At 46.4% G+C, this 25,942-nt stretch overlaps 1 protein-coding gene across 1 annotated transcript; it reads left to right on the forward strand.

Annotated features, from left to right (window-relative positions):
- Positions 1-4,566: 4,566 nt before the first annotated feature.
- On the forward strand, positions 4,567-22,455 carry APCDD1L (APC down-regulated 1 like). The gene is made up of 4 exons (XM_084538563.1): positions 4,567-4,823; positions 16,934-17,063; positions 17,563-18,121; positions 20,284-22,455. The coding sequence occupies exons 1-4, from the start codon at positions 4,787-4,789 to the stop codon at positions 21,046-21,048; spliced, it is 1,491 nt and encodes a 496-aa protein (XP_084394689.1). The 5' UTR covers positions 4,567-4,786; the 3' UTR covers positions 21,049-22,455.
- The last annotated feature ends 3,487 nt before the right edge of the window (positions 22,456-25,942 follow it).

The following is a 25,942-nucleotide window of genomic DNA, read 5'->3' on the forward strand; positions in this document are numbered from 1 at the left end:
CTTGTTAACCTTTTCTTTCTGTGGTTTTCCCCCCTTCATTGCATTTACATTGGCCTTGAAGAACTGGGACATTTTGCAGATGGTTTAGGGTCTATAAATTCTTATTTAAATCTTCATGAGCCAAGTATAACAGGTAGCAGTCCAGACTTCTCTAGAAAAGACAAGCCCCAGCTAAGCATGTAAATAATACTCCAGTGCTTTTTAGCATATAAATGCATACACTGAGCCAGGTGCCCTAGAAGGTTTATTCACATTTTCCTATTGTTACTCATTGAAGTGCATTGGGTATTTACTGTATGACTCTGCAAGATTTTTTTTTTTAATGCTACTTCTCAGTGAATAGATCAAGGTAACAGGCTAAAGCATGGTGACATGCCCTTCACAGCTCCGCTGTGAGAAGGCTCTCGTCTCCAGTGACTGATAAAGACAACCCAAACAGCCACAATCTCTGTGTGTATCCACCAGCAGCCTCAAATAGCAATATCCAAATGGCCTGTCACCAATCATAAAAAAGCAAGAGGAAAGCATCTGCTTGACATCAGGTTGGCAGGAGGAATCCGAGGTGATCAAGGTGGGCGATGTTTTGTCTTCCTTACTAATGTCAAAGAGCACGGCAATAATATAGCACATTGCACAGCAGGGGAAGTATTATGCTGTGCTGAACAGAGAGAAATAGGGTACTCGTTACTGCACATTATAGCTGAGAGATGTACTGAGACAGAGACCGATGACATCAGCTATGTTTTTGGGAAATCATATCATCCCTGGAACCTCAGTGTCCCTGTGGGGAAGATAACGCTAGCTCCCTTTGGCCATGTTTATGGGAGTTAAAGAACAAAGGCTCTGTATGTTGTTCTTCAAATCCTCTGCACATATTAACTGTTTTTAGGATCTGCATCTTTTATTTATTTATTTTTTTTTCCTGAGAAATTCAAGAATCCTTTACAGACTTGTTTATTTTTTCTGGCTTTTTTAATATCTTTTTTCTGTCCCCACCTGCCAACTCTGCATCATGGTACATCTGTTGGTGAGTCAAGGAGTGTTAAATGTCTATAGCTCCCTCCAGAGTTTCCCAGTGAGATTCAGTGAAGTTCTTGCCATGAGGGATGCCTAGTTTTTCTCCCACAAGCCCCCTAAAAGTTTATTATTCCATTCTATCTATTCCGCACTTGACAAAAGAAACCTCAGGCTGAAAGCCATTTGCAGACCCTGACAAAGATGCTGGCCATGCCTTTAAACTCTATGCAAATGCAGGACCACATTTTACAGGTGACTATCCATAACAGATGAAGTTATCCAGATGAAAACAGAGTCTGAATGTTAAGAAGTATATATCTTTTTAATACTGTACTTTCCCTAATATGTATGCCATAGTCTTGTGCCTAAATATATAGGCTATCCTAAAAAGCGGCCAGGGCATATTAATTCCCATAGCCCCATAAAATATACCCCTGAACTGAAATAGAGTGCAAGAGGTTCTACAGGGTAAACATTAGTTGTAAATGCACAAACTCAGCACTTTCAGGACACCCAGCATTTTCAGCTCTGCAAACATAGTATTTCCTGGTGTTACTTCTTAGAGACTGAACTTCAGAAGTGAAGTTGCTATGGCTTATAGCCATGGGTTTTTGGGGACCCAAGTATCTACTCAGAGGATCTTTCTTCAGACAAACAGTATTTTCATGGCTGTTGGCTTATTAATCATTGGTTTCCTGGCCTTCTGCCTTCATGTGTGGTTGCCTATCCTTGCTAGTCTGGAACAGGGAAGAGAAAATATTTGGCCTTCGGGGGCTAGGCAACTCATTGCCCTGTATTGCTGACAAGAGTGCATGAATCTGAGTTCAAATATTCTGTGCCTATTTTGCACAGGAATGAATATTGCACAAGGTGCCAGGCAAGTGAAGCATAGCTAATGTAAAAACACCTTGGTCTGGTTCCCAGTTACCCTGCAGCTGTGTTAGTATTTACAGCACAGTGAGTAAAGTGCTCCTGAATCAGAATAGGAACCATTTATATTCACTTTGAATGCGTAAATCAGGCCACATAGTTCTGCTGGAATTACAGGATATTTGCAATCATTTGTTTCCCTCCACGTGCTTTGCCCAGCAGGTAGTCAGTAATTATTTGATAATAAAAATAATAAGCACTTTTACATCGCTAGTCCTCTGCAGGAGCTGAAGATTACCCAGCAATTTTTACATGAGCTGAGAATTTAAGCCTGATGTCCTGGCAGTCTTCCAGGTTGGAAGAGTAGATCTCCTATCTAAAGCCTCCCGGCATTTCGAACAGGCTGTGGCACTCTCATCTTCGCGAGGCGGCGCGCTGCAAACAGCTGCGCGGTGGTGTGCAGGCATCCAGCAAGCACAATGGGGGCTGCAGGAATCTTCCAAAGAATGAGTACCTCTAACCTGGTTACTTTGATAAAGCCCTCTGGGAGCTGTGGAGATGGAAGAAGCTATACAACTGAAATCTGTCACTGAGCCCTGTTAGATATTATAGGATAAAACTCAGGATAGTTTACGTAACCGTGTTAAAATTTTCAGACAGCTGTGTAAAAACTGCTCTGAGATTGCTTTGGTTTTACTCCCTCAAAAAATACAAACAAAAAGTCTCAAAATATTGCAGAAGAAATGAAGGACATTAGCATTAGAAGCTTCTATATGTGAAGGATCATAGGAGAAGTGCAGAGCCAAGAACAGAGTTTGGGCCTGGTAGAACCTGTGTCATCATCTGCCAGTGCTTCAGTGGCCTAGGTCCAAAAGGAGTATGTCCAGCTTTGTAAAGGTAACTTCTTGCAAAATGATTTATTTCTCTCTGACAGCATTATAAAGGACAGCTTTTTTTTGCCTACGCATTTGATGATTTATGTATTTGTAAATATAATAAAACCACAGTGGTTTGGACATTTACCGAGAATGACTGGTTTGGAGAATTTAAGAAACAAAAAGAGATAAAAACATCAGCTTGAAAAAGGAGTGTCTGCATTACAAATGGACTTTGTTATTTTTATCTTGGCAAGTATCATTAAACTTTAATTCCTTAGGCACCCATGACAGATAAGTTTGTCCCACTTTGCTTTAAAGATGTTATGTGTTACTTTTGACAAAGTAATAAAATCACTGCACTGAGACCTCACTCCAGCCTTCTGATGCCTCTGCTCAGCGAATATGGGACTGCGCAATGAGGCCTCCACTTCTCGTTGCAGTCAGTGGAATTGCTGTTGTGAACTGGGAGACTGTTTTTTTTTTGTTGTTGTTGTTTTTGTTGTTGTTTTTGTTTTTGTTCACCTTAAAGTTTCTGTTTATGGAGCGAAATAGCCACTTTCATTAGAAAAAGTGAGTTTGCAGATTCATGGGATTCTGCTGGGGGTGTGGGGGTGTACATTCATTTTGGTTTGTGCCTGAGCTCTCTCATTTGCAAAAACCGTGCCTAGTTTTTCAGCCCGGAAATATGTGCTAAACCTCAGCCTTTAGTGCAGACACTGGAATGAGTATTAAACTATCAGAGTCATTACAGCTTGGCCTCTTCCTCTCACAGCTTCCCAAGACAACCCAGTCCATACATTATCGGGAAGCACATTGTTTTGCTTGCTTGAAGGGTAGCAAATGACCAGCTTCACCTTCAGCCAACATCTCGTTTCCTGCTCATTGCTAATCACCAGTACAGACAAAGAAAAGCGCTATTTTGTCCTAAGCACATTTCAGTTCAGGTTTGCGCTCAACTTGGTGCCAAGAGGTGGTTATAGGCCCTCTATCCATCATGGCCATCCTGCGGGCCTAGTTTGGGGCAAGACAAGGTGGGGAACAGGCTCACACCAACACCCGCAGCGGGGTGAGCTGAGCTTGACACAGGCCCCTGTGAGCCGCCAGGCCAGGAACACCCTTCAGAGGCTCCCACTTTTCCTCAGTGTGGGATATTACAAGGATTTTTAATGGGTTTAGGCTCTTCAAGGGGCACACTAGTGTCTTGTGATGACCTCCGCAGCAGAGGCTGAAGGGTCTGAGGGATCCGTGGGCCGTAGCGGGACAACCATGCCCACAACATGTGTGGGAGCCGTGGGCCATGGTGGCCATAGCTGTGTGGGACGACCCCGGGGGCGCCCCGCTGAGGAGAGCGCTGGCCCCGGGCAGTCATGGCAGAGGAGGGGGCGACACCGACCGAGACCGGCCCTCAGGCTCAGCCGGTGCCCCCGGGGGGGAGCCGGTCCCGGGGGGGGGAACGGGGGGGAGCCCGTCCCAGGGGTGCCGGTGCCGGGGGTGCCGGTCCCAGGGGTGCCGGTCCCGGGGGTGCCGGTGCTTTGGGTGCCGGTGCCGGGGGTGCCGGGGAAGCCGCGGCGGGGCAGCCCCCTCGGCGTGTGCGATGCGCGGCCGCCTGTGGGGCGCAGGCGGCGGAGTCTCCACCTCTTCTGGCAACTTGAACCTGCGGCTGCCAAGCTCCATTAGAGCTATCAGCAGCCGGGGGGGGGTGTGTGTGTGGGGGGGACGCACTTCACAGCGAAGGCGGGGGTTGAGTTGCTTTTTTTTTTTTTTTTTTTTTTTTTTTTTTTCCCTTTTTAAATATATATTTTTTCCCCTCTTCGCAAGCTTGTGGCTGAGCACGGGGACCGCTCCGGAGCCTCCTTCCCAGCTCCCGCCGGGTTGAAGCCGGGGTCCCCCCGCCGCGGGCACCGGGGGCCGCCCATGGCTGCGCCGCCACCGGGCGCCGCTCCCCGCTGAGCTCCCCGGGCACCGGCGGCCATCGCCCCTCTTCGGCCGGCGGCTCGGCGACACGAATCAGGGCGCCCACCATGCTCCGGTGCTGGTGGCTCGCAGGGCTGCTCCTAGGTAGGTGGCACCGGGGGGTGGCGGTGGGAGAGGGGTCGCCCCCTCGGGGTGCTCCACCGGGAGCAAAAGGGGGGTGGCGAGGAGGGTTCAGGGAGGGCGGGCAGGGGGTTATTAGGAGGCTGCAGGGAGCGTGGGTGAAGAGTGCGAGGGGAGAGCGGAGCGCAGCAGTTCCTCAGCTGAGGAGGAGGGATGCGAGGCGGGTGCGAAGAAGCAGCACGGAAGGTGCCGGGAGTGAAAGGACTTAAAAGAAATCGTCCAGCGGGGCTCGGTGCTGCAGGACCGAGGGTCCCGGTGTGCCCCCCGCAGCCCCAGGCCGGGCAGGAGGCACCCGGAGCCTCAGCCCCGCTCCCCGGGACATCCCCGGCCGTGCTCCTGCTCCTCGCAGCGCCGCTTCCCGCAGGGAGAGCCCCGGGAAGGAGCCCGGAGTCCCGGGGATGCTGCCGGGCTGTGGGACCGGTGTGTGTGGCTGTGCCGGGGGGCACAACTCGCCCAGGGTCCCCTCTCTGCCCCTGGGTGCAGGGTGCCAGGCTGCGGGACCCTCTGCCCAAACCTGTCCCTTCCTCGCCTCCCCGCAGCCTGGGGGTGCTGGGGGGTGGCAGGGCTGCGGAGCAGCCCCCCGGCCATCGCCGCTCGCTCCCGGCCGGCCGGCAGAGCACGGGGAGCGCTGCAGCTCGGCGTGGCTCAAGGAAGGGCTCAGGGGATTCCCAGTGGCTTTGCAGAGCTGCTGGGAGACATCCCTGGGAGGGAGCCCAGCACCTGCCCCGGCCTGGGACTGCTTCAGAAGTCTCCTTCAGGGACACGGAGCCGCAGCTGTACCGACCTCCCCCACCCCCCCCGGGCAGCGCAGGCTGCATCTTTGCGGCCGCCTTTCGTTAAGGCTTCTTGCAACCCCACAGCTCCTGGAGCAGTTTCAGAAGAAAAGGTTCTGGCTAAAGAGGCTATATGGGAGAACAAAGACAACTGTGCTGTGAAAAAGGCAAAGTGATTTCTGTTTATGACAAAGAGCAGAGCCTGGGGAATGCTTCCCCATCCTTGGACAGTGTTTTCCTAGGCAATGCACGGGAGACCCTTGAGTGAAACTCCACACCCCTGAACAGGTGAAGAGAAAGGTGGGGAGAGAGCTCCCATGCCCCCTGTGCAGCCTGGACCCTGGATATCCAGACAGCTGGGTTTCCTTTCCTTTCTTTCCCTTCTACCACTTGCTTTACTCCTCTGAGTCTTTGGGCAGCACACTATCACACTAACTTGGCCTCTTAAACTTGGGGCTCTGTTAAGTGAGCATTGCAGAAGCACTGTGTAGTGACAGCTACTGGAAATTATTTGCATAAGTATTTGCATTTGTATAAGGTTACTTTTCTGCTCTCCTTATCTGGGATCTTTGTCATACAGTGTCCCCCAAATACAAGGCTTCACAGGTTGAGAAATAAGTATTCTGCCTCTCTATAGATTTCATTAGTTTAAGTTGCTCTGCTCACAGATCTGTTATGCTGTATTATGAAAGATTACACATACAAGTCTAATTAGAATGCTTTCTTAAATTGTCATACAGTTTTAGTCCAATCTAATTAGAACCCAACGCTTTTCCATCTAATGTCAGTGATAAATTTTCCACTGATTTCAGTAAGAACAGAAGTTGGACCCTAAAACATATGTTTAAATAGCTAAGTCAGATCCAGAACTCATTAAAACCAAAGCAAGGTTTGCCAGTGACTTCAGTGTGAGCAAGACTGGTATTCTGAATTTTGCATAAAACTGAACATCAGTATGACACCAGCGCATAATTAGTTGAAAAAATGCTTCAGTTAGGTAACTGGATCAGATTTTGGAGTCTCCTCCAGCAAAGAATCACTCATTCTTGGAAATGTCCCGAGAGACTTGCTGAGTTTTTACCTAAGCTTTCATTAAAGTCTTTACATTCCAATAACACCACACTGATATTTTTCATGTGTAGCTTCTCCACCGTGGTTTTAACATAAAAGATCTATTCTTGCTTCCAAAGTTTATTTTAAATTTGAAAATAACTGTGATGGGGTAAGATAAGATAAGATCAGCAGCTGTATTCATTTGCGTGATTAGGAAGAGAATCCTCTAAATGATAGCAGTGAATTAAATCTAGATGTATGTATTTGCACATACATATATATTTTATACCCACTAGGAAATTAATATCATTGTCTTTGGATCAAATGTTTGTTTGGGGCAATGTTTACTTTGCTAATTTATTTTTTCCAAGTTGGCGTTTTTTTCTTCTTCATTTCTCTAGCTGGCCAAAAAATCAACAACTAATGTATTATGCTGGGTTGTGTGATTTGACTCTATTTGTTCTTCCATAATGATAGGTTAGCCATGTTTCAAAGTATATGGATATAGATAAAAACAGGGCTGAGATGTAAAAAAAGCACAAGTGAAAAAAATATCGTGTGGTTTCTATATTTTCCCCACAAGCACAAATTGTTGAGTAAGGAGATTTTCAAAAGCCAGAAATTGCTATGAAGAAAACCAAAGCTGGAATCCAATGCTAGGGGAGGCTGCATCTGGCAGAACAAAGTTTGGAAAGAGATTTTGCTTTCAATGGGATCCTGTGTTTCCCCACAACACAGCATATGTCATCTATAAAAACAACGCTTTCATGGATGAGATACCATCACTACTATAATCAACCTCAAAATTAGGAAGCACCTACACAATACTGTTACACAGTACCTCTGGTTTTCTTACCTATTTGCTAAGGAAGATAAGGCTGTGAAAACAGAATTACAAACTCTGTGATTTTAAGAAAGAGCATCTCAGCTACAATAATACCAAGAAACTGACAGTGATAAAGTGGGAATTTTAAAATGTAACCCTTTTCCTGTAGGCTAAGGGTTCCGCCAGAACCTGAAAATATGATTCATACGACAGCTCCTTCTCTACCCAATTTAAATTGTGTAACATCTGAGGGGTTAGTAATCTGCAATCTGTTATTTTTTCTCTTTTTTTCTTTAGGGAGTTAAAAGGTCTCATGCTGTAAAGCGTGAAATTGGGAAAGTTGTGTTTCTGTGTATTAGGAAAAAAATCTGATGTCTATGTGAAAAGCCAAAGCTCCAGATTGTTAAGTGATAAAGGGGTTCAAATACATCTTTATTTTTTTATTTTTACCAGGGTGATGGTGTGATAATGTCTTTCATGCTGATGTTTTTTCATTTTCACTGAACAGCTTTTTAAATAATCATGGTTTGAGTTGAACTGAAAGTGAGAATGCTGCTATGAAGCTCAGCTCCTATGGCACTGTAAGAGAGACATTTGGATCAGTTCAGCAACATCTCTTGACTCAGAACTGGTGTGATGGTACATAAATCAACAAGAGAAATCTCACCACTGAGGGTTCAAAGAGATTTGCTTAAGTCTAGTCTTTAAAATGAAGCCTTAAGCATAAGTGCACCCATTTGATCAGTCACTTAAAAAATCCCTCCCCAGGGTTTCTACTGTGTTGATATGAAGCACTGACAAATCTGTGACGTCTTGGTCTTGTCCGTGTCAAAGACAGAGATCCTTGGAAATGAGCTTTTGCCCCTGTAGTCAGCACAACTTATACTCCAAGCTCACCACTGGGAGAACTGGATTCACCTTGTTCCCACTTACTAAATCCACAGGTGCTGGACACAGGTTATGGCTTTTAAGTGTCTCTTCTGTCCTGCTAATACAAAACCATGATGACACTTCATTTTTAAAGCTCTTTCTTGCAGATTTTTTTTTTCCTGGTTAGACTCCCTGGAAAAGGTGAGTGAAAATATAAGCGACAGCAAAGTTTTGCTGTGAAAAAATCCTAAGTTTTGTTAATTTTGAGTAGCGCGAGTCCCTTTATTAGATTATGCAGTGCGTAGGCTGAATGTCAGCTTTGATTTCAGCATCTGTCGGCAGTGTTTAAGAGAACTGGAACACATCAAAACTTGGCTAATGTTGACAGGCAAAACAGTAGACTGAAATTTCAGGCTATCTAGAAACCACACCCAGACCCCAAAACACATGTTAGAAGTAACTTTAATTCTCTGCTTCAGCTGAACAAGTAACCTTTTTCTGTGGTCACTTGTGATTCTAAGTTAAACATGCGTGCATATTTCTGGTGTGGGATGCGTATCAGTTTACCACCTTTGAGCATGAACCTCTTTCTCTGAGGATACCCTCCACTACAACTGCTTTTGAATGCCCTTCTCCTCCTTGGTTTTGTGGGAGCCAAGTAGCCTCAGACTATTAGATCCCATTAGATCCTATTTTTATTACTATAAACAGTATACTTGCAGCAGTGCCAAGAGTCCTATTGTGTTAGGTGCTAAATAAGGAGAGAACAAAAGGATCGTTCTTTTTTTAGAGGGTTTATAATCTAATTTCCTGGACTTAGATTTTCAGCAGTGAGAACTTGACATTGCAGGGACACACTGGGATTCCCAGCTGTGTCCAGCAGTTAGAACCTACTGTGGTCATTTATGTTGTTATGGACCTAAATGCCCTGGTGCTTCTGGCCTGTATTTCTGGTCCCATGGAGGCGATTTCAGTGAGAAGGACGACAAACAATGAGCTTACACAGGGGAGCAGCTGTCTCCCGTGGGAGCCAGGGACTGGGACTGCTCCATGGCAGTGGGAGACTGAAAGGCCACTCTCAGCATCCCGCCAACTCCCTGCCAAGAGCGGGTTATTCCCTGCTGTGCTAAAGCTTTGTTCAACCCCTCAAAATCCTGCCAAGCAAGTGGACTTGTGCTGCCTACTGGATTGTGCCTTGAGAAGTTCACCCTGATATACAAGCCACATTTTTTCCCCTCTTCATTCACTTCCAACAGAACCTCTTTATTCAGTGTAAGGAATTCCTTCCCTTCCTTGGTGTTTATGCTTTGTGAATATTTATAGGCTGTTATCATGTCCATCTCTCCCCAGCTGTCACTCAGCCAGGCTACATGCACTCTGCTCTCTTAAATCTTGCTTCGTAACTCAATGCCTCCCACCCCCTAATCGTTTTTTGTTGTTCTGCTCTCAACTCCCGCCAGTTCCAGTTGCTCGTTTTGCTTTGGGTAAATGCTATATTTATGTTAATATTATGTGGTGGGTGGTCTTCTCTGTGCTTACGGTCCATGTGAGTGATTTAGATGTTTAAAATGACGTGGGCATTTTATAGCCAAGCCATTGCCTGATTACCAGTTCCGCTCTTCAAAGCACTCTGGGAAAAAATATGCTTAGCCATCACTATTAAAAATGGCCACAATAGCCACTAATAAAGTGCCTGTGCAAGGGTTTGAAGGAATTGCCAAAACTGCATGGGTGCTCTATACATTCAAAATGATGGTGTGCCATGAATTTTGAAACCATGCGCTATATTTTCTAATGAGTTTCCATCTTATCTAAATTAAAGAAGATAGAAGTAATATTTCCCATTTGGTTAGAATATGAATTCTGGTTAGAATTTAACTGAGTCACAGTTGTACCCCTAGGGTGTTGTTTGGCCTTGGACTGAGCACGTTTGCTTTTGGTTTGGAGAGGAAAGGCCTTCCTCCAGCTGTTCTCACTGGACTCCCCAAACCAGGTGTCCAGGGAATTAGAGATCATCGCACTTTGATCTCCCCCATGTCACCGAAATCAAATTTAAACTCTCACTCTGTTCAAGGAAAAAAGCTTGAGCATTCTCCTTCTTCCCTTCACTTTCTGTTGCCTTTTACTTCAGTGTTTCTCTGTGCCAGACTTCTGCGGCAATACTGGTCAGAGCTTAACACAGGTCACAATGTGTTAGTGTTGCCTGAACCCAGTTGCTTTTTTTCAGTGCTTGCCAACGCTGAAAAAAGGAGGCAAGTAGCAATTATCCCATTAGTTCTTAACTCTTCTGATTAACCACCCCTTCCCCTCCGTGCTGTGGGTTTCAGTGGCCGTGGCCGGGGCTCTCAGCTGGCACGGGACACCTGCCCGCTGCCTGGTCCCTGCTGCGGGGCTGGCAGCAGACAGCTTGCTGCTGCCCACAGCAGCTGGGCCAGCTGGGGACTGTCTGGCCATATGGCATTGCTCAGCTGTTCTTGAGGAAATCGTTCGCCTTGGACTGTTTTAGCTGTGGGAGAGGCGTAAGAAGGCCTCTTGCTGAGGCCTCATGGTGCCTGCAGGGTGGAGGGAGGAAGGAGGAAGGGTGAGGTGGCTCCATGGAGCCTGTGGGCTGCCAGGCCGGCATGGGCATGGCGAGTAAGGCCCCGTCGTGTAACCAAAAGGCCTGGCACCGTGGGCAACGTTAACCCCAGGAGATATTTTGTGGGAGGATGTGCTCACACCCACCGCTGGGGCTGTTTCACATCACGCCGCCCTGGTCCTCTGTGCCAAGTGCCGTGCCTCGTTGTGCTCGCTCCATCTGGGGAGACAGCAGGCCGTATCCCATTTCTCCTTTGTGCCCTTCATTCTTCCAGCGAGTGCTCACTGCCAGCTTGTGGGGAAGGGCATTTTCTGAATAAGGGCCTGATGCTGTGTAGTTACGGTCACGGGATCTTTCCTATTTATGACTCCAATGAAAGTGGGATCAAGCCCTGCAATCCCATTGACAGTGTTAGGCCTGGTTTTCTTCTTCAGGGTAAACAGCCAGAGAGAGCAGTTTTAAGAGCCATTTTATGTAAATGTAGTTTATATTGAAGAGGATCTCTGGGATGCGGGAGAGAAAATCTTCTCCCTTCCCTGCTGCAAATCCCATCTGTCTTGTCATCTGTCCCTGGACATGACACTTACAGGAGAAACAAATGGCTCCATGATTCCAAGAGTAAAATATTTACCTCTCTAGTGCCTTAAAAACCTCTAGTCAACTCACCAGAAGTGCTTCACTATTTTAATCGTGGACATGAAACAAATCAGACAAAGATCACAGCCTCAGAAGACAGCTAGGCTAAAGCCATTTAATACAGCGTCTGAACTTTTTTTTTTTTTTAATATGCTTAAAGTTACGGGGTGAAAGTATGTTTCAGAAAGTTCTTCTCTAAAATCCTGGTCTCCTTGGGACTTTTGAGTGAGCTGAGTTCCCTCCTAGGATCTGCAGAATTTCATATATAGTTATTCTGCAATGATGGCTAACATATGTAATACGCTTACTGTGCCACCCCTGAAAGAATACCGCGAAACTTCTAGTGAATCCAAAGCATTTTGCAAATAGCATGAACTGAGCATCAAACTGGTAAAAAAGCTATATATAACTATACCCATTTTACTGACAAATAAGAAAAGGGTTGAATAATAGAAATACTTTTCCAGAAGCCAAACAGTACTCCAGTGAAAGCACTGGCATCGTCCCTCAACCACTTGACCACATTCTGGCATCAGTTCAGGGAGGCATTACTAATCAGGAAAAATGTTCATGAACTGGCTTAATTTGAAGCTCATGCTTAAGTTTCACTGAAACCAATTAGACTTAAGCGTGTGCTTAAGTCCTGTGCTGAACTGGGTTTAGTTTGCAGATAAGCAAAATGCAAAACTGTGATGTGATACAGTATTCCACCCCCAGTGGGTTATATTTAAGTTTTTTAACTTTATAGTATTATAAAATAAAATATATATCTTCCCACAGAATTGTTCTCCTGGGAATGCCTTATTCTGAGCGAATAAAAAGCACCACTAACTTAATCTCCACACAAATGCAAGAGAAATCGATTTGCTTAATACAGACATCTTTGCTTTTGAAAGAATGCTTATTCCTTTAGTGGCTAACCCAAAATCAATTCTGCATGCTCTCAGGAGAGAAAAACACTAAGGAAACACTGTTTTGCTCTGTTAATGATGTCTGTGTGGATAAGTACAATTTGTGCATGCAGAATATATCGATATGTTTCTTATCATCCACTTCATTCCAGTCTGAACATTCCTTAGAAAATATCAAAGGTTTTATGTCATCTCTAAATGAAGAAATGTGTAATGCTCCATGACTTCAGGCACTGATCTTATCCCTGTGAATGTGTGACTAACTGAAACATTAGATTTATAAATTGAAATAATAAATTCTGGCCATAGGAGGCAATAACATGTAACAGATTAAGCAATCTAGCTCTGGAGAAGAGTTGATCTGCAGTAACTAATTTGGTGCAAACTCTAATGTATGCATTTTCTCCTCCATTTATAAAGAAACAGATGTGTGACTCAACTTTGCTTTTTTCCAAAGTCAATCTGTGTGGAGGAACACAAACAAGATTTGTTTCCAACAAGGCATGTTACAGTATTTCTCTCCTGGCTGGTATTTTTTTCCTTCATAACAGAGAAGTGGGTCTGAATCTGCAGCATACAGTAGTTTGTAGCACAGCCCCCGTGGCAGGTTCTCATTTCAGGCTTGGCCATTGCCTAGGAATCTTTTGTCCTAATTTTACCAAGAATTTACTGTGTGTAGGAATTTCCAGTTCTGCCTTTCTATCATTTGATGCTGCGGGTCTGATTTTTCTAAAAGTTGCTTATACAAATGAGTGTATGGAAGAGTTGATTAATATTTGCTACTGCAGTTGCCTCAAGGCTTGATCCAGTTTCTGCTGATTCCAGGGATCAGCAAACTCCGTTCCTGGGTACTGGCGTTCCTAATTGCCTGAGAGCTTGTGCAGCCCTATTGCCTGGAGACCTTGGGCCAGTGCTTTGGATGCAGCACGCACCAGAAAGCTGGAAAAAGATACTGTTTTGTCTAGCTGCTGCACTGAGGAGCTCTCTGGAAACGCTTGTGGTTAATCAATACAGACAGACAGGATAACGAGTGAGTGGAAGAGATCACAGTTGAGGTTTTTTTTAGATTTTCCTATGAATGGGTATTTTTGTCTTGAAGATGAATTGTGAATAATTTCCTCCTCCTCCCCCCCAATAACAACTCTATAAAGCAGTCAATTTGACAGAGAGAGAAGCTGCCCTGATGCGCTTCCCCAGGGGCTGAGTAACAGAGTGACATATGAGTGACAGCCACTTTATGCTGCTCTTGGAATAGAAATGTGCCCTAACTACAGATTTTAGGTCTGGAACTGAACTTTTCCAAGTTGAAAGACTGTTTGGATCTGGTGGGACTGGGCTTGGAGTATTTGAGAGAGAAAAGCAGCCACAAAATTTGGATACAAGCCAGTAGCTTTTGGTTTGAGGATGCATCCAGCTTGGAGTCTTGTGTACAGTTAAGTAAGACAAAATCCTTAGGAATTCCTATCATGTCAAATGTTTACATTCTGGAGCTTTTTTTTTTCTTTCTTTCTTTTTTTCTTCTTTCTCTCTCTTTCTCTTTTTTTTTTTTTTTTTTTCCCATGGAGTGTGATCCTGATTATAAAAATTCCCATTTCTATTGAACGTGTCAAAATCTTGTGATGGTGTTGCCAAAGTGTCTGTGCTCTCAAACAATGTAGACTTTTGGTGTTTCTGCCAAAAGTAGCAATAAGGGTTCAGTCAAATATTGAAGCTTCTGCTGCAATAAACACACACACACAGCAGTTAGCAAGTTCAGCATGCGGCTATACTTTGCACTGTTATTTCGGTATAACTATAGACTGCACCAACACCTCTGGAGTCTTTCTGTGGTTATGAGCAAGAGCAAATTTGGCCTGTATAGTCTGTTACCTCTAATCCAAATACAGTTATTTTTTAGTTTACAGTATTCTCTAGGATAATGATTTCATGTGTCTTTAAGTGTAATTCAGTCTGGACTGTCCTTGAACTGAAAGATCTGCAAAAGCTTTGCCAGTAATTAGGCCTCATGATAGGGCAGGCAGATGAAGCTTGGTGTATTTTGCAGCTGTGTAAAGAAGCACACAGGGGTAAGGCATACACGGGAGTAAATTTTCCTGAGGGCACAGAGCAAAGTCATGGCAGAAGTGGGATGAAAGTGCAGAGCCCTAACCCTGGGCACCCACAGAGATCCTGAAATGAAGGCGTAACTAATAACAATGAGTTTTGTCATTCAATATTGTCTGCTTTTCATATGAGGGCTCACAGGAACTGCTCTTTAGGAAGCACTATGAAAGCAATTGTGAAGGAGCTGGCTATCCCTGCTCGCCATGTCAAGCCCTTACAGATGATTAAAACAGTACAATTGTAAGTCTGCTCCAGAAAGACCCCTTAACACTAATAATATGTCTTTCCAGCTAGTTTATGCACTCCAGTGCATAGTGAGGTACCAGAACATCCATGGCTGGTTTCACTAGCCTTTAGGTAGGTAGGCTGCTTCTGTTACTGCTCCCCTGCTTAGCTGGGGGCTTCATTTTCCATGTGGTTATTCCCTTTGTGACCTGTGATAGTTTAAGGGTTTGTGTGCTAAAATCTGCACAAATGCATTTCAAAGATGCTGTTACTGTGATGTGTAAAACCTTTGCAAACGGCAGGTCTGTAGTGAAGAGACTCAATTTGTGTATCAATTTATGTCTATAAATCTTAAGTTGTATAGTATTAGATCAGTAATAAAATACCATTTGAATGGAAATGCCTCTGCTTTGCCACATGTTCAGGAGCCTCTGACTTGCACAAGGGTTTATTTGCTGAGTTGCTGTTTGGCTTGGTGTAGGGCTTGTGTGTATTTGTGGCAAACAGATGCCGAAGATTTTCAGCAGGCAGTTGACCCCGTGTGCGTGGAGGACACATTGATGCCAGAGAGGAGAGGCTCCTGTCTCGGAATATATTGGCTGCTGGGAATCGAGGGAGCCTCCCTGGTAGACCCCAGCTGTGAATCTGGCCCCGACTGTTTATATTGGTGTTACATCCCAAGCTTTTGAGCCAGGGAATTTTGCTGACGTTGCTCAGCCGCTTGTATGTAGTCTTGCCCATGGTTGACAGCAGACCCACATGTGCTAGCTGCCTTTGCAAACACTTCTTGTTACAAGGGCGCTGCTCAGAGAGGTGCTTGTGCCCTCCCAGCCTGGCTCAGGCCCTTTGTGATTGCAGCGGTTCCTTCCCTCACGTACAGTCAGATGGTTTGGGTTTCCCTTCCAATGAGGGGTTTGGTTTAAACAAAGCTCCCTACAAAGATCACGGCGTGGTTCAGGTTATACGAAGGCGTTGGCTCACGGGGACTAGGAGGAGCAGTTGCGATTTGTTGTGGAGCACACAAAGATCAGATCTTGAGCAGATCTCCAGTCGTGATCTTGAGTGAGGAGAGGAATGGATTACATGTGCAAAACCCATAAAAGTTGGCTTGAAATTTTCCAGCACACTACTACAAAAATTGCAAAGCACAGCTCGGGCGAGTGAACGCCGGCTGGGCTAATAAACCCGGGGCAGCGCTGGACTGGAACCGCACCAGGCTGCGGGACCTGGCTTTGCCTGACGGACACTTGTCCAACTGCAGAAAATCGGTGGGGTTTCAGGAGCTGTGCTGGGAACTCGTTTCACATCATTACAGGGGCAAATCCCATGTTTCTTACTGAAGCAAACTCACGGTGAGTGCCACAGAAGTCTGCCTAAGTAAAGAGTGAATAACATATAGGAATATATGCATATATATGTGTGTGTGCATGCAAAGGTCTTCAGGATTTAGCTGAGTGTTCGCACATTCCCTAAGCCAATAACATCCGTTGTTATGGGAAATGAGGTAAGTGACAGAATTACTGTCCTTATGGCGGGCGACAGGCGAGTCTAATGTTCCCATGCTGTAATTCCCCGTTCCAGTTACTGCTTCAACAATAGCTTCGGAGAGGGAGAGAACAGGAACAAAGCACGCTCAGTTTGATTCAAAGACTTCATCTAAAAATACGCCTGCATTTTGTTCAAACCAAAGCTAGAAAACACTAAATAAATAAAATTTCGTTATCCTTAACCAACCACTCGCTTCTCCGCTAACCCGGCTGGGGTGTCAGCATCTGACTGGATCTTCTGGTGAACGTAACCCAGGAGGTTTCTGGGCCACGGTGCTTAACAGGGTCTGTGCCCGTCCTGCTCGGCAGGGCCTGGCCGTGGGTGCCCACCCGTGGGTGCTGGGGCCCAGCTGTGGGTGCTTGGGTCCAGCTGGGGGTGCCCTCAGCGGGGTCCCCATCCCCGAGCACCCCCCGGGGCCTTCCCGGGAGCTCTGCCGGGCCCCGCGGCTGGGTGTGAGCGGAGGGGGCGCACCCTCCGCGCCGCTGACGCCCTTTTTTCCTCCCTTTTTCTTTCTCCCTCGCCCCCATTTTCTCTCCCCCGGCCCTTCGCAGCCTGCGCTGCCGCGGAGCCGCCGCTGCGCTGGGAGCCGCGGTGCCGGCAGCAGCTCCGCCACCTGCAGGACGGCGCCAGGATCGCGGCGCGGCTGCCGCCCCGCTTGGAGGGCCGCTGGATGTCCACCGGGTAAGGACCTTCCTCCTCCTCCTCCTCCTTCTCCTCCTCCTTTTCCTCTCTCACCCCCGAGACCCCCAGTGCCCCCCGCCCCGAGCCCCCTGGCAGCCCTCTTGCCTCTGCCCGTCTCCCCAGAGCTCCCGTCCCCGGGGCACAAAGCGCGGTGTCATGCCCAAAGTGTGCCACCAGCACCCGTGGGGTTTTGCAGGATTGCAGGACGGCTCGGGTCGGATGGGACCCTAAAAGTCACTTGTTTCCAGCCCCCTGGCACGGGCAGGGCCACCACCCGCTAGGTCAGGTTGCCCAGGGTTTGGGCAGCAGGTGCTCAAAATCACCCACCCGAGCGCTGCCACCGGTGCTGCTCACCCCCATGCTCGCCCCTGCGCTCTCCACACCCCAATTTCACCCGTCTTGGGTGTCCTCGTCCCATGTCACCCCGTTGTACCCCATCCTGCTCCACACAGGCTCTCTGCCTGCTGTGCCCCATGCTCACCCCTGCCTCTGTCCCCAGGTGCGAGGTGCGGCCGGGCCCTGAGTTCCTCACCCGATCCTACCTCTTCTACGCCAACCGCCTCTTCAAGGCTTACCAGTTCTACTACTGGGACCCCTCCTGCCGGGAGCCCTCGTACTCCCTGGTCATCAAGGGCAAGCTGCGCCTGCGCCAGGCCTCCTGGATCACCCGCGGGGCCACCGAGGCCGACTACCACCTCCACAAAGTCGGCATCGTTTTCCACAGCCAGAAAGCCATGCAGGAGGTGGCCTCCTGGATCAACCAGACCTCGAGCGAGGGCTGCAGCGGGTTCCTGCCACCGGGGCGCACCTGGGCTCCCGGAGCCCTCTACGAACTGCTGAGCGCCAAGTCCGAGCGCGACTGCACTGCGGCCCTGGGCTTTGCTATGCACGAGCTCAGCCTCGTGCGGGTGGAGAAGCATTACCAGCCCTTGCTGGAGCCACAGCAGAGCGGCAGCCAGCTGGTGGAAGAGCTGTACCTGGGGGACATTCACACGGACTGGCTGGAGAGGCTCCACTACCGACCGACCGGTTACCAGCGACCGCTGCAGAGCGCTGTGGTAAGAGCAATGCTTTTGCACCGGCCCTATCGCGAGCAGATGCCCAGCTCTCCCCTCATCAGTTCACTGGGCTTTGCGAAGCACACATTATTTTCATACTATTAAAATACTGATTGCTAGCACCTCAAGCCCTTGTTATCCCACAGACCTGCAGGAAGACATGCAGGGTACGGGTGTGGGTGCACAGCATAAGAAATAAGCCTGCAATGGCACGAGCCTGGAGTTAATGGCTTTTCGTTGGCTCTGTTTTCCTAGGAAATGCAATTTCCTAGTTTCCTGCACCACAGTCAGTGAAAGCTTTGGGCTGCACATCATTAGAGGCTGCCTACGCGCTGTTTGTCTTCCATCCCTCTCTCACTCTTTGTCATGTCCTTCAGGTTTAGAGAGGAGCGAGGAAGCAAGTGTCTGCCATTAAATCATTGCTCCTCAGCGTAATGCCATTAGAGGAGGAAGTTGCTCCGAGTAACGCTATTACACTGAGATTTAACTTTTAGTTTGACATAAATAAAACTGAGCAGGAGACCTGGTTGCTTTTTATTTTATATTTTACTTTGTTTCCAGGAAAGCGTATTTTTATGTGAATCACAGCTTATCAATTCAGAAATTACTGAGTAGTGAGATGGGGTAAAAAATCCTCTTAGAACTTTACAGTCTAGATGGAATTCAATTAATTGAAAAAAAATCTTTTGTGTGCAGCTTTTGAGGGGCAACATTTCCCCACACCCCAAACAACAGCAACTAGACTTGGAAAAAGAAAACCACAGAGCAACACCCCTTTCCCCCTCAAAAAATAACCTTCTCAAATTGGTTAAACTTGTGTTATCCTGGGCCAAAACCATATATATGAGCAAAACCAGATGGTAAACATAAACACTTCTAAAAGTTAATTTAAAACCAAACCTAAAGATACTGAAATTCACTCTCTGAATATAGCACTGTAATTAATCAGCTAACAGCTCTCCAATGTACCCGCACATGATGTCACCACTTGGCGATAATTAGAAGCTGCCATACATTAGAAATAACTTCACACGACTGGTTTAAGCAAGTAAGGTTTTTGGCTTCATGTCTATAGTGATAATTTTATTGGGCATGGGGTTTTTTCTTTCTTTTTTCACCAAACTAATATCCATTTGCCTGCACTAGTGAGAGCTACGCAGCTATGTTAGGAATTATTTTTTAACCCTCTTTATGAAAATATTACCCTTATTCCCTTAAATTTATACCTCTTTTAAAGAAACCCATTCTCCCCAAATTACCTTTCATTATCAAAGAATTTCCTGTCTAAGGAGAGCATATATATTTGCCAACTTCTGGGATTATTTAGCCATAATGTACTGTGTACTGTCAGCACTCATTAACGTGACAGTAGCAGTAAAACAAGCTGAAAATGACTAAATTACAGTAGACTCCAATCAACTCCCATGTAAATTACCCACCCTACAGTTAACTACTGAGTTATTCAACCTTGCTGCATACGACAGCTCAGTAAAGATTACCTCGTGTTCTAGAAAATGATATAATGTCCAAACCCTGGTTATTTAAAAATAAATTAGTTGTGATGTACGAAGTACCAGAAAAAGTTCCAAGCCACCCCAAAACAACCCTCTGGCATTTGATCGGCTGCAGGACTGCTTTGACTCGGAGTGTCACACAAAGCACGGGCAGAGCCCTGGGGCAGCTCCTTCTCCTTCTCCTTCTCCTTCTCCTTCTCCTTCTCCTTCTCCTTCTCCTTCTCCTTCTCCTTCTCCTTCTCCTTCTCCTTCTCCTTCTCCTTCTCCTTCTCCTTCTCCTTCTCTTCTCCACTGCCACATCTGCTCCAGCAGCTCCCAGTGAACCTCTGCCTCCCTTCGGACTGGGGTGGCCGGGGAGCTCTCCCTGCCTGTCCAGCAGTTCTGCCCTTACCCCGTCCTCCCCCTGTCCTCCGCATGTCCTCAGCAGCCCCGCGCAGAGCACAGCCCTTCTGTCCTCCCCAGGGAACCAGAATAGCAAAGAGCCCGGGCAGCTCTTTATCTCACTTAATCTGCTTGGCTGCCTTGGGCCAAGTTTGCTGCAGCTGAACACCCTGGCATGGGAGAGGGGAGCGTGAGCTTTTTGAGTATTCTGGAAAGGGTTTTTTTGGCTTATCAGTTTACAAAAATACCGTTCTTTGTCTTCCGCAGCACCACGTGCATCCTTGCCCAGCCTGTGGGATTATATACAGAGCTGATGAACACCACCCCCCCATCCTCCCTGCCAGAGCCGAGCCGCCGATGCAGCTGAGCGGCAGCTGGGTGAGCACCCACTGCGAGGTGCGGCCCGCGGTGCTGTTCCTCACCAGGTACTTCATCTTCCACGGTAACAACCACACCTGGGAAGGCTACTACTACCACTACTCCGACCCGCTCTGCAAGCAGCCGACTTTCACCATCTACGCGTCTGGGCGTTACACCCAAGGCGTCCCCTCCTCTAAAGTGAGAGGCGGCACGGAGCTGGCTTTTAAAGTCACGCAGGCTCGGGTGACGCCGATGGACCAGCTAACGGTGATGATGCTGAACTCCTCCGAGCCAGGCAGCTGCGGGCTGACAAACTCCTGGAGTGCCGGGGTGGAGCAGGATATAACGCCGACGAACGGCTGCTTGGCTTTGGGCATCAAGCTGCCCCACACGGAGTACGAGCTCTTCAAAACGGAGCACGACACGAGAGACCGCAGCCTGCTGTATGTTGGCGAGAGGCCCACGGACGGATCCAGTCCCGACCGTCCCGACAAGCGACCCACCTCGTACCAGGCGCCTCTGATCCGGTGTGCTGGGGCACCGGAGGAGTTCTCTAACTATGTTAGTCTAAAGTACTTGGGAGAAGAGGATGCTAACAGCAGTGAAGCACTAAAACCTTTGCCTGTGGCCTTTTTATTGTTTATAGCACTGCAGTTTTTAAGATGGGACTAGCAATCTATTCAGGTACAGCACAGAATCCAGATAGTCTTGGTGCTAGCGTCATTTTTATATCCTCCAAATGAGTACATCTGGAATCAGTTTTACTTAGATTTGGAAACACTTTTTTTAAAAAAAAAAAAAACAACAACAAAACACAGTGAATGAAGCCAAGAAGATATGCCTATGTACTGTTTGTCCTGTGGCTTTATTGCCTAATCTCCCCTCTTCTCTGCATAAAAATTTAATGTGGTGACATGGATGCACTGCACATTCAGTAGATAATTTAGCAATATGAGGGGAAAAAAAAGAGCAACATCAATTACAATTGCTGCTTTGAGCTTTTGACACTGCTAAGATTTAATCAAGGGCTTGATTCAGATGTAATTCAAACATCCAAAGTGTCAGCTGCTGAGTTTCTTTGAGGTTAAGTTCCCTCCCATCGTACTCCTCATTGCTGTTCGTGCAAATTTGATCTGCCGTGTCAGTCAGCAACAGCTCCACAGTCAGCAAGTGCTCTTGGTAAGGGCACAGTTAATCAGGCCTCTCGGTTTATAGATCCTTTCTGCAGTTTGTGTGTGTATGTACACACATGGAGATACAACATATAGTCTTCCACTTAACTGTGTACAAAAAAACCGCCCTCGGAGCATTACCCTGACAGACTGCTATGCCTGACTCTGGTCATAAGAGATGATACAGCAAATGGAGAAGGCGTGTGCACAACTGCTCCAACTTTCAGCCTTACAGCGCTGCAGACGCTGCATCCTTGCTGCATTAGTCCAGCTTTCCCCATGCAGTGCAGGCCTGTGCCTCGGTCCATCAGCAAAGGCAACGCAGCACTGCACACATGTCCAGCAGGCACGGGCACTGCCAGTCGGGACTCCAACTCGCCAGGCACTGTGCAAAGTGAAAGATCACTCATGAGTCTTCCCAGGCCATTTATTTTCACTGTCTCCTCTCTAAGTGTACTGACACATGGGTTGTTGAGCCAGCTGTCTTTTCAATCAGAAGTCACTTCCAGGCATTCACATAAAGATGGCTTATAAACCTGCCTCTAGCGAACAGGGGGCTGAAGAGAGAACTGACCAGCTCCAGGACAACTGGAGCTCCACCAGCAAGAAGGACAAAGTAAGAAATTACATTCCCTTGTCTGCTGCAGCTAAGAAGCACATAACTTACTAGGGGAAGACCTCCTCCCAGCAGCTAAATCCCCTCCACATAAGCCTATATATCTTACAAAGGATATTTTTGTTAAACCATCTATGCAATAGCTACCTTCTTAATGCTGTATTTACAAACTTGCAGCTTGTACTTAGATAATTTATGGGTTTTATAACATAAAATACTTTTTTTGAGGGAAAAATGTACATTAATAATTCAAATGAGATGCTTATTAAATGCGTACAATTGTGACAGAAATGTTGTCAGCATGTTTGCATGTTTCAGGCACGATCAGCTATTAATCATGCACATAAACAGTTGTACTTGGTACACAAAGAGGCCAAGCTTGGCTAACTTGTCTTCAGTTCCATCTGCAGACAATGGAGAGGGAGACATCTCTGGGGATTAGTAGAGCAGGCAGAACAGCTCCCTGTTTCTAAGGGTTGCTGTTCTTTGTTGCCTGCTACTGCACGGAGATCCATGGGCAAACGTTTGAAAGACTGGAAGCACGTTTTGGAGAGCAGGGCTTTGTCTCCTTTGGATGCCCTGTTAGGATGCTACGAATCAGGGCAAGCCAGGGTAGCAGAGCTGCATCTCATGTGAGCCATACACATTTTTTCCCTCAGCAGACCTGTTTGCCATCACTCGTGGCAGCCCCAAGCAAAGGCTACCATTCCCCAGATCAGCAAGGAGGCATTTCAGCAGGACCCAGAGATGTCCATGGCAAGAACAGGGAGCAGCTTTGTACTTGGGAGGGTGGGGAAAAGAGGGGAAACGCAATTCCTGCTCTACATTCTTACACACACAAATGAGATAAATGAGATATGTGTGCTAATATTTTTTTTTTTTCATTTACATACCATAGAAATTGTTTAAACTTCGCAAGTGCTCAGCATTGCTACTGCATGATGTAAAAACACCTCAGAGACCACACATCCTTTCAAAGTGGTGATGGGATTAATGCCATGTAAAAAAGTTACAAAACAACCAAAGACTGGAGCAAGCCCCAGCTCCTCCTGCAGCAGCACTCACCACAGCTCAGCTCCAGGAGCTGAGAACCTGCTTACACCCAGCTCCACCACCCCGCACAGCAGATGGGATGTGCTGACTAAGCTTCCCTATGAAAGCCTCATCAGGAGCCTCTTTGTCCTGTTTCCCCCCCTTTAAGCATACTTCTGAAAAGAAAGGAAAGCCATGAAAATAATATTTGCATAAATATTGCAACTTTTATTGTTCTGTTCACAATTTTTGGAGAAACATTCCTAAATTACACAGTTATTCTCTCAAGAATTTGTGCCTTTTTCCAATTTGAATTTGCCTGGCTCTGATTGCCAGTCAGTGATTCTTGTTTTGCTAAGATCAAAGAGAGCTGCAGTGTTCAGTATTTTCTCCGCGTGAAGGTACTTGTGCACTGTAATCAAGACATTCTCAATTTTGGTAGATAAACTCAGCCAACCGAGTTCTCTCTCTCTCTAAGGCATTTTCACACTCCACTAGTAATTTTTGAATCTCTTTTTGCACCCAGTCCAATTATGCAGCTTCTCTCTTAAAATGTAAATATCCAAATTGCATCCAAAATCCCCAGCTCTCACAGCTGAGACATACAGAAGTACAATCACCCACTGCTAACTATAATTCAAAACAAGAACACGTCCTTAGTCAGTAGTCTTTCACCCTGGGACTGCACTGGGAGCACATGTGGAGCTCTTACTCACTCTGGTTCTGGGTATGGGTATTTTTGTCACGTTACCATTTTCTCAGTAGAGATTTTGTGTGTATTTTCACCAGCGATATGGAAGCACTGAATTGTATCAGATCCCAGCAGGAGCCTTCTGTGAGCATCCCCATTTCATTATGGTTCTCTTTAAAAGACCACTTCTGAAATGTGTGATTATCACAACACATCAGGCTTTGTAGGGGTGCAGATATTGCAATTGACTTTAATCCCAAAGAAAACTGAAAAACAAAGATAGACTGAAATGACTTCCTTAGTTTACGCTCCTTCACTAACATTCGCCTCCTTTCCCATCCCTTCCTTGGGCTGTCAGGCTAACCAGGCACCGTACCCAGCTCATCCTGTCCTGCTTGCCTCTCCTCTTGTTACATGTAAGAGACAGCCTCAGACACCTCCTGTGGAAGTATTGATGCAGGTTTTCTAGACCCAGTGAATGTCATTTATTTTTATTTTTTTATTAAGCATTGCTAATGAATTAATTCAGTTCTCTTACCTCATCACTAGCAGTTTCACCACCTGCATCTAGTAACGGTCCTCATCCTACTGCAAAGATTCCCCCTGTACTTCAGCTCTTATCATCCCCTCCAAGCACTCTGGCTCATTCTTTTCCTTTGGCTATTGCTTTTCTTACTGATTTTCTACACTTCATAACTCATTTCGTGTTGATTACTGTTTCCCTTTATTTTATTTGTTATTTTTTACATTTATTTTTTCCCTTCTTTTCATCACTGAATAAGGACGGGCTTTTAGCCAGTTGTTCTCGATTGCAAAATTGTTGGGTTTTTGGCCATTTACTACCTTTCTCTTAGCAAATGGCCAATCCTGTTTCAGCTTTCCATTTAATTTCTTCTTCACTACCACATCTGATGTGAAATTTGCTAAGCTATGCCACCCTTTTGAAGCAGCACTTGCATCCACTAGCAGTTTGCATGGCCACATGCCCAGCAGAACGCAGTCAGGATTCCACAGAAACCACCAGTTTCTGTGATTCCTTTATCTTTAACCAACATAACCAAGACAAAGCCAAATACTGCCATGTCTAAAGCTGTATTGGAATCTAGGACATAAACAACAAACATTAGTCCTGACCACTGGCTTCTATTCAACTGTAAAATCCGTATCTGCCTTCTTACTGTACCTTACGAAGAAAAACCAAGCTAACACAGATGCACTGGCAGGTTGGTACCAGCTGAAAAACAACAACGGGCACGTCTTAAAAAAATCTCCCCCTCAACTTCTAATGTAATACTTTTCAAGTTTTATCACTTTTAACTATCCCCCAAAAAGAGAAAATAAAGACATTTCAAACATTCTGAATACATTTACTAGCTTCCTACACTAGGTCTGCACATGGAAGTCTTTTGTACCTTCTTTAGCCCATGAGCTACTCAGACACGTTGCCTTTCTAATTTTCTGCTTCTGTAGCAGGCACAAGAATTTAAAGCACGAGCTCAGTTTTCTGGGCAAACTTAGACTTGGGTCTGTTCTCCTGATTTTGCAGTTAGCCACTTTCACGTCCCCTCTGTTTAAAATGCTCCAGGATGTATTTTGCATTTTAACTTCCCAAACGATTCTTAAAATGAAACACACTGAAGTTTTAGAACGCTTCTGGATAAATCAATAGCACTGAGTTAATGCTCCATTTGATAAACAATCCGCACTGAAAAGTCTCTTATTGACCATAAACAGATGTGCTGCAGTGAAGCAGCAGAGAAAAGATGGAGCCTGAAAGGAGATGGTTGACAGGACACATGGTTCTATGCTACCTAGAATTAGAAGAGGGATGAGCAACCTTGGTCACAAAGGAAGCAGATGGGTGAGTTGTAACCCGGGGTGGGAGCTGGCACCTGGGAGCAGCCAGACGCATCAGGGACTGCTCCACAGGCAGCCTGCAAGCAGCCACCAAGGGCTGCTGTGGGCCAGAAGTCTGGGACACACAGGGAAGGTCACAGGGAAGAGCAAGACTGGAAAAGGAGCCAAGGGAAGAAAGAGATGGAAAATGAAAGAGGC

The sequence above is a fragment of the Aythya ferina genome (assembly GCF_964211825.1).
Source record: "Aythya ferina genome assembly, chromosome: 16".
Classification (NCBI taxonomy): domain Eukaryota; kingdom Metazoa; phylum Chordata; class Aves; order Anseriformes; family Anatidae; genus Aythya; species Aythya ferina.

Bases quoted from the DNA above. Each gene is read 5' to 3' on its own strand.
- APCDD1L (XM_084538563.1), top strand. From the start codon at position 4,787: ATGCTCCGGTGCTGGTGGCTCGCAGGGCTGCTCCTAG. The intron at 4,824-16,933 runs GTAGGTGGCACC...GGCCCTTCGCAG, and splicing joins GCTCGCAGGGCTGCTCCTAG to CCTGCGCTGCCGCGGAGCCG. The intron at 18,122-20,283 runs GTAAGAGCAATG...TGTCTTCCGCAG, and splicing joins GACCGCTGCAGAGCGCTGTG to CACCACGTGCATCCTTGCCC.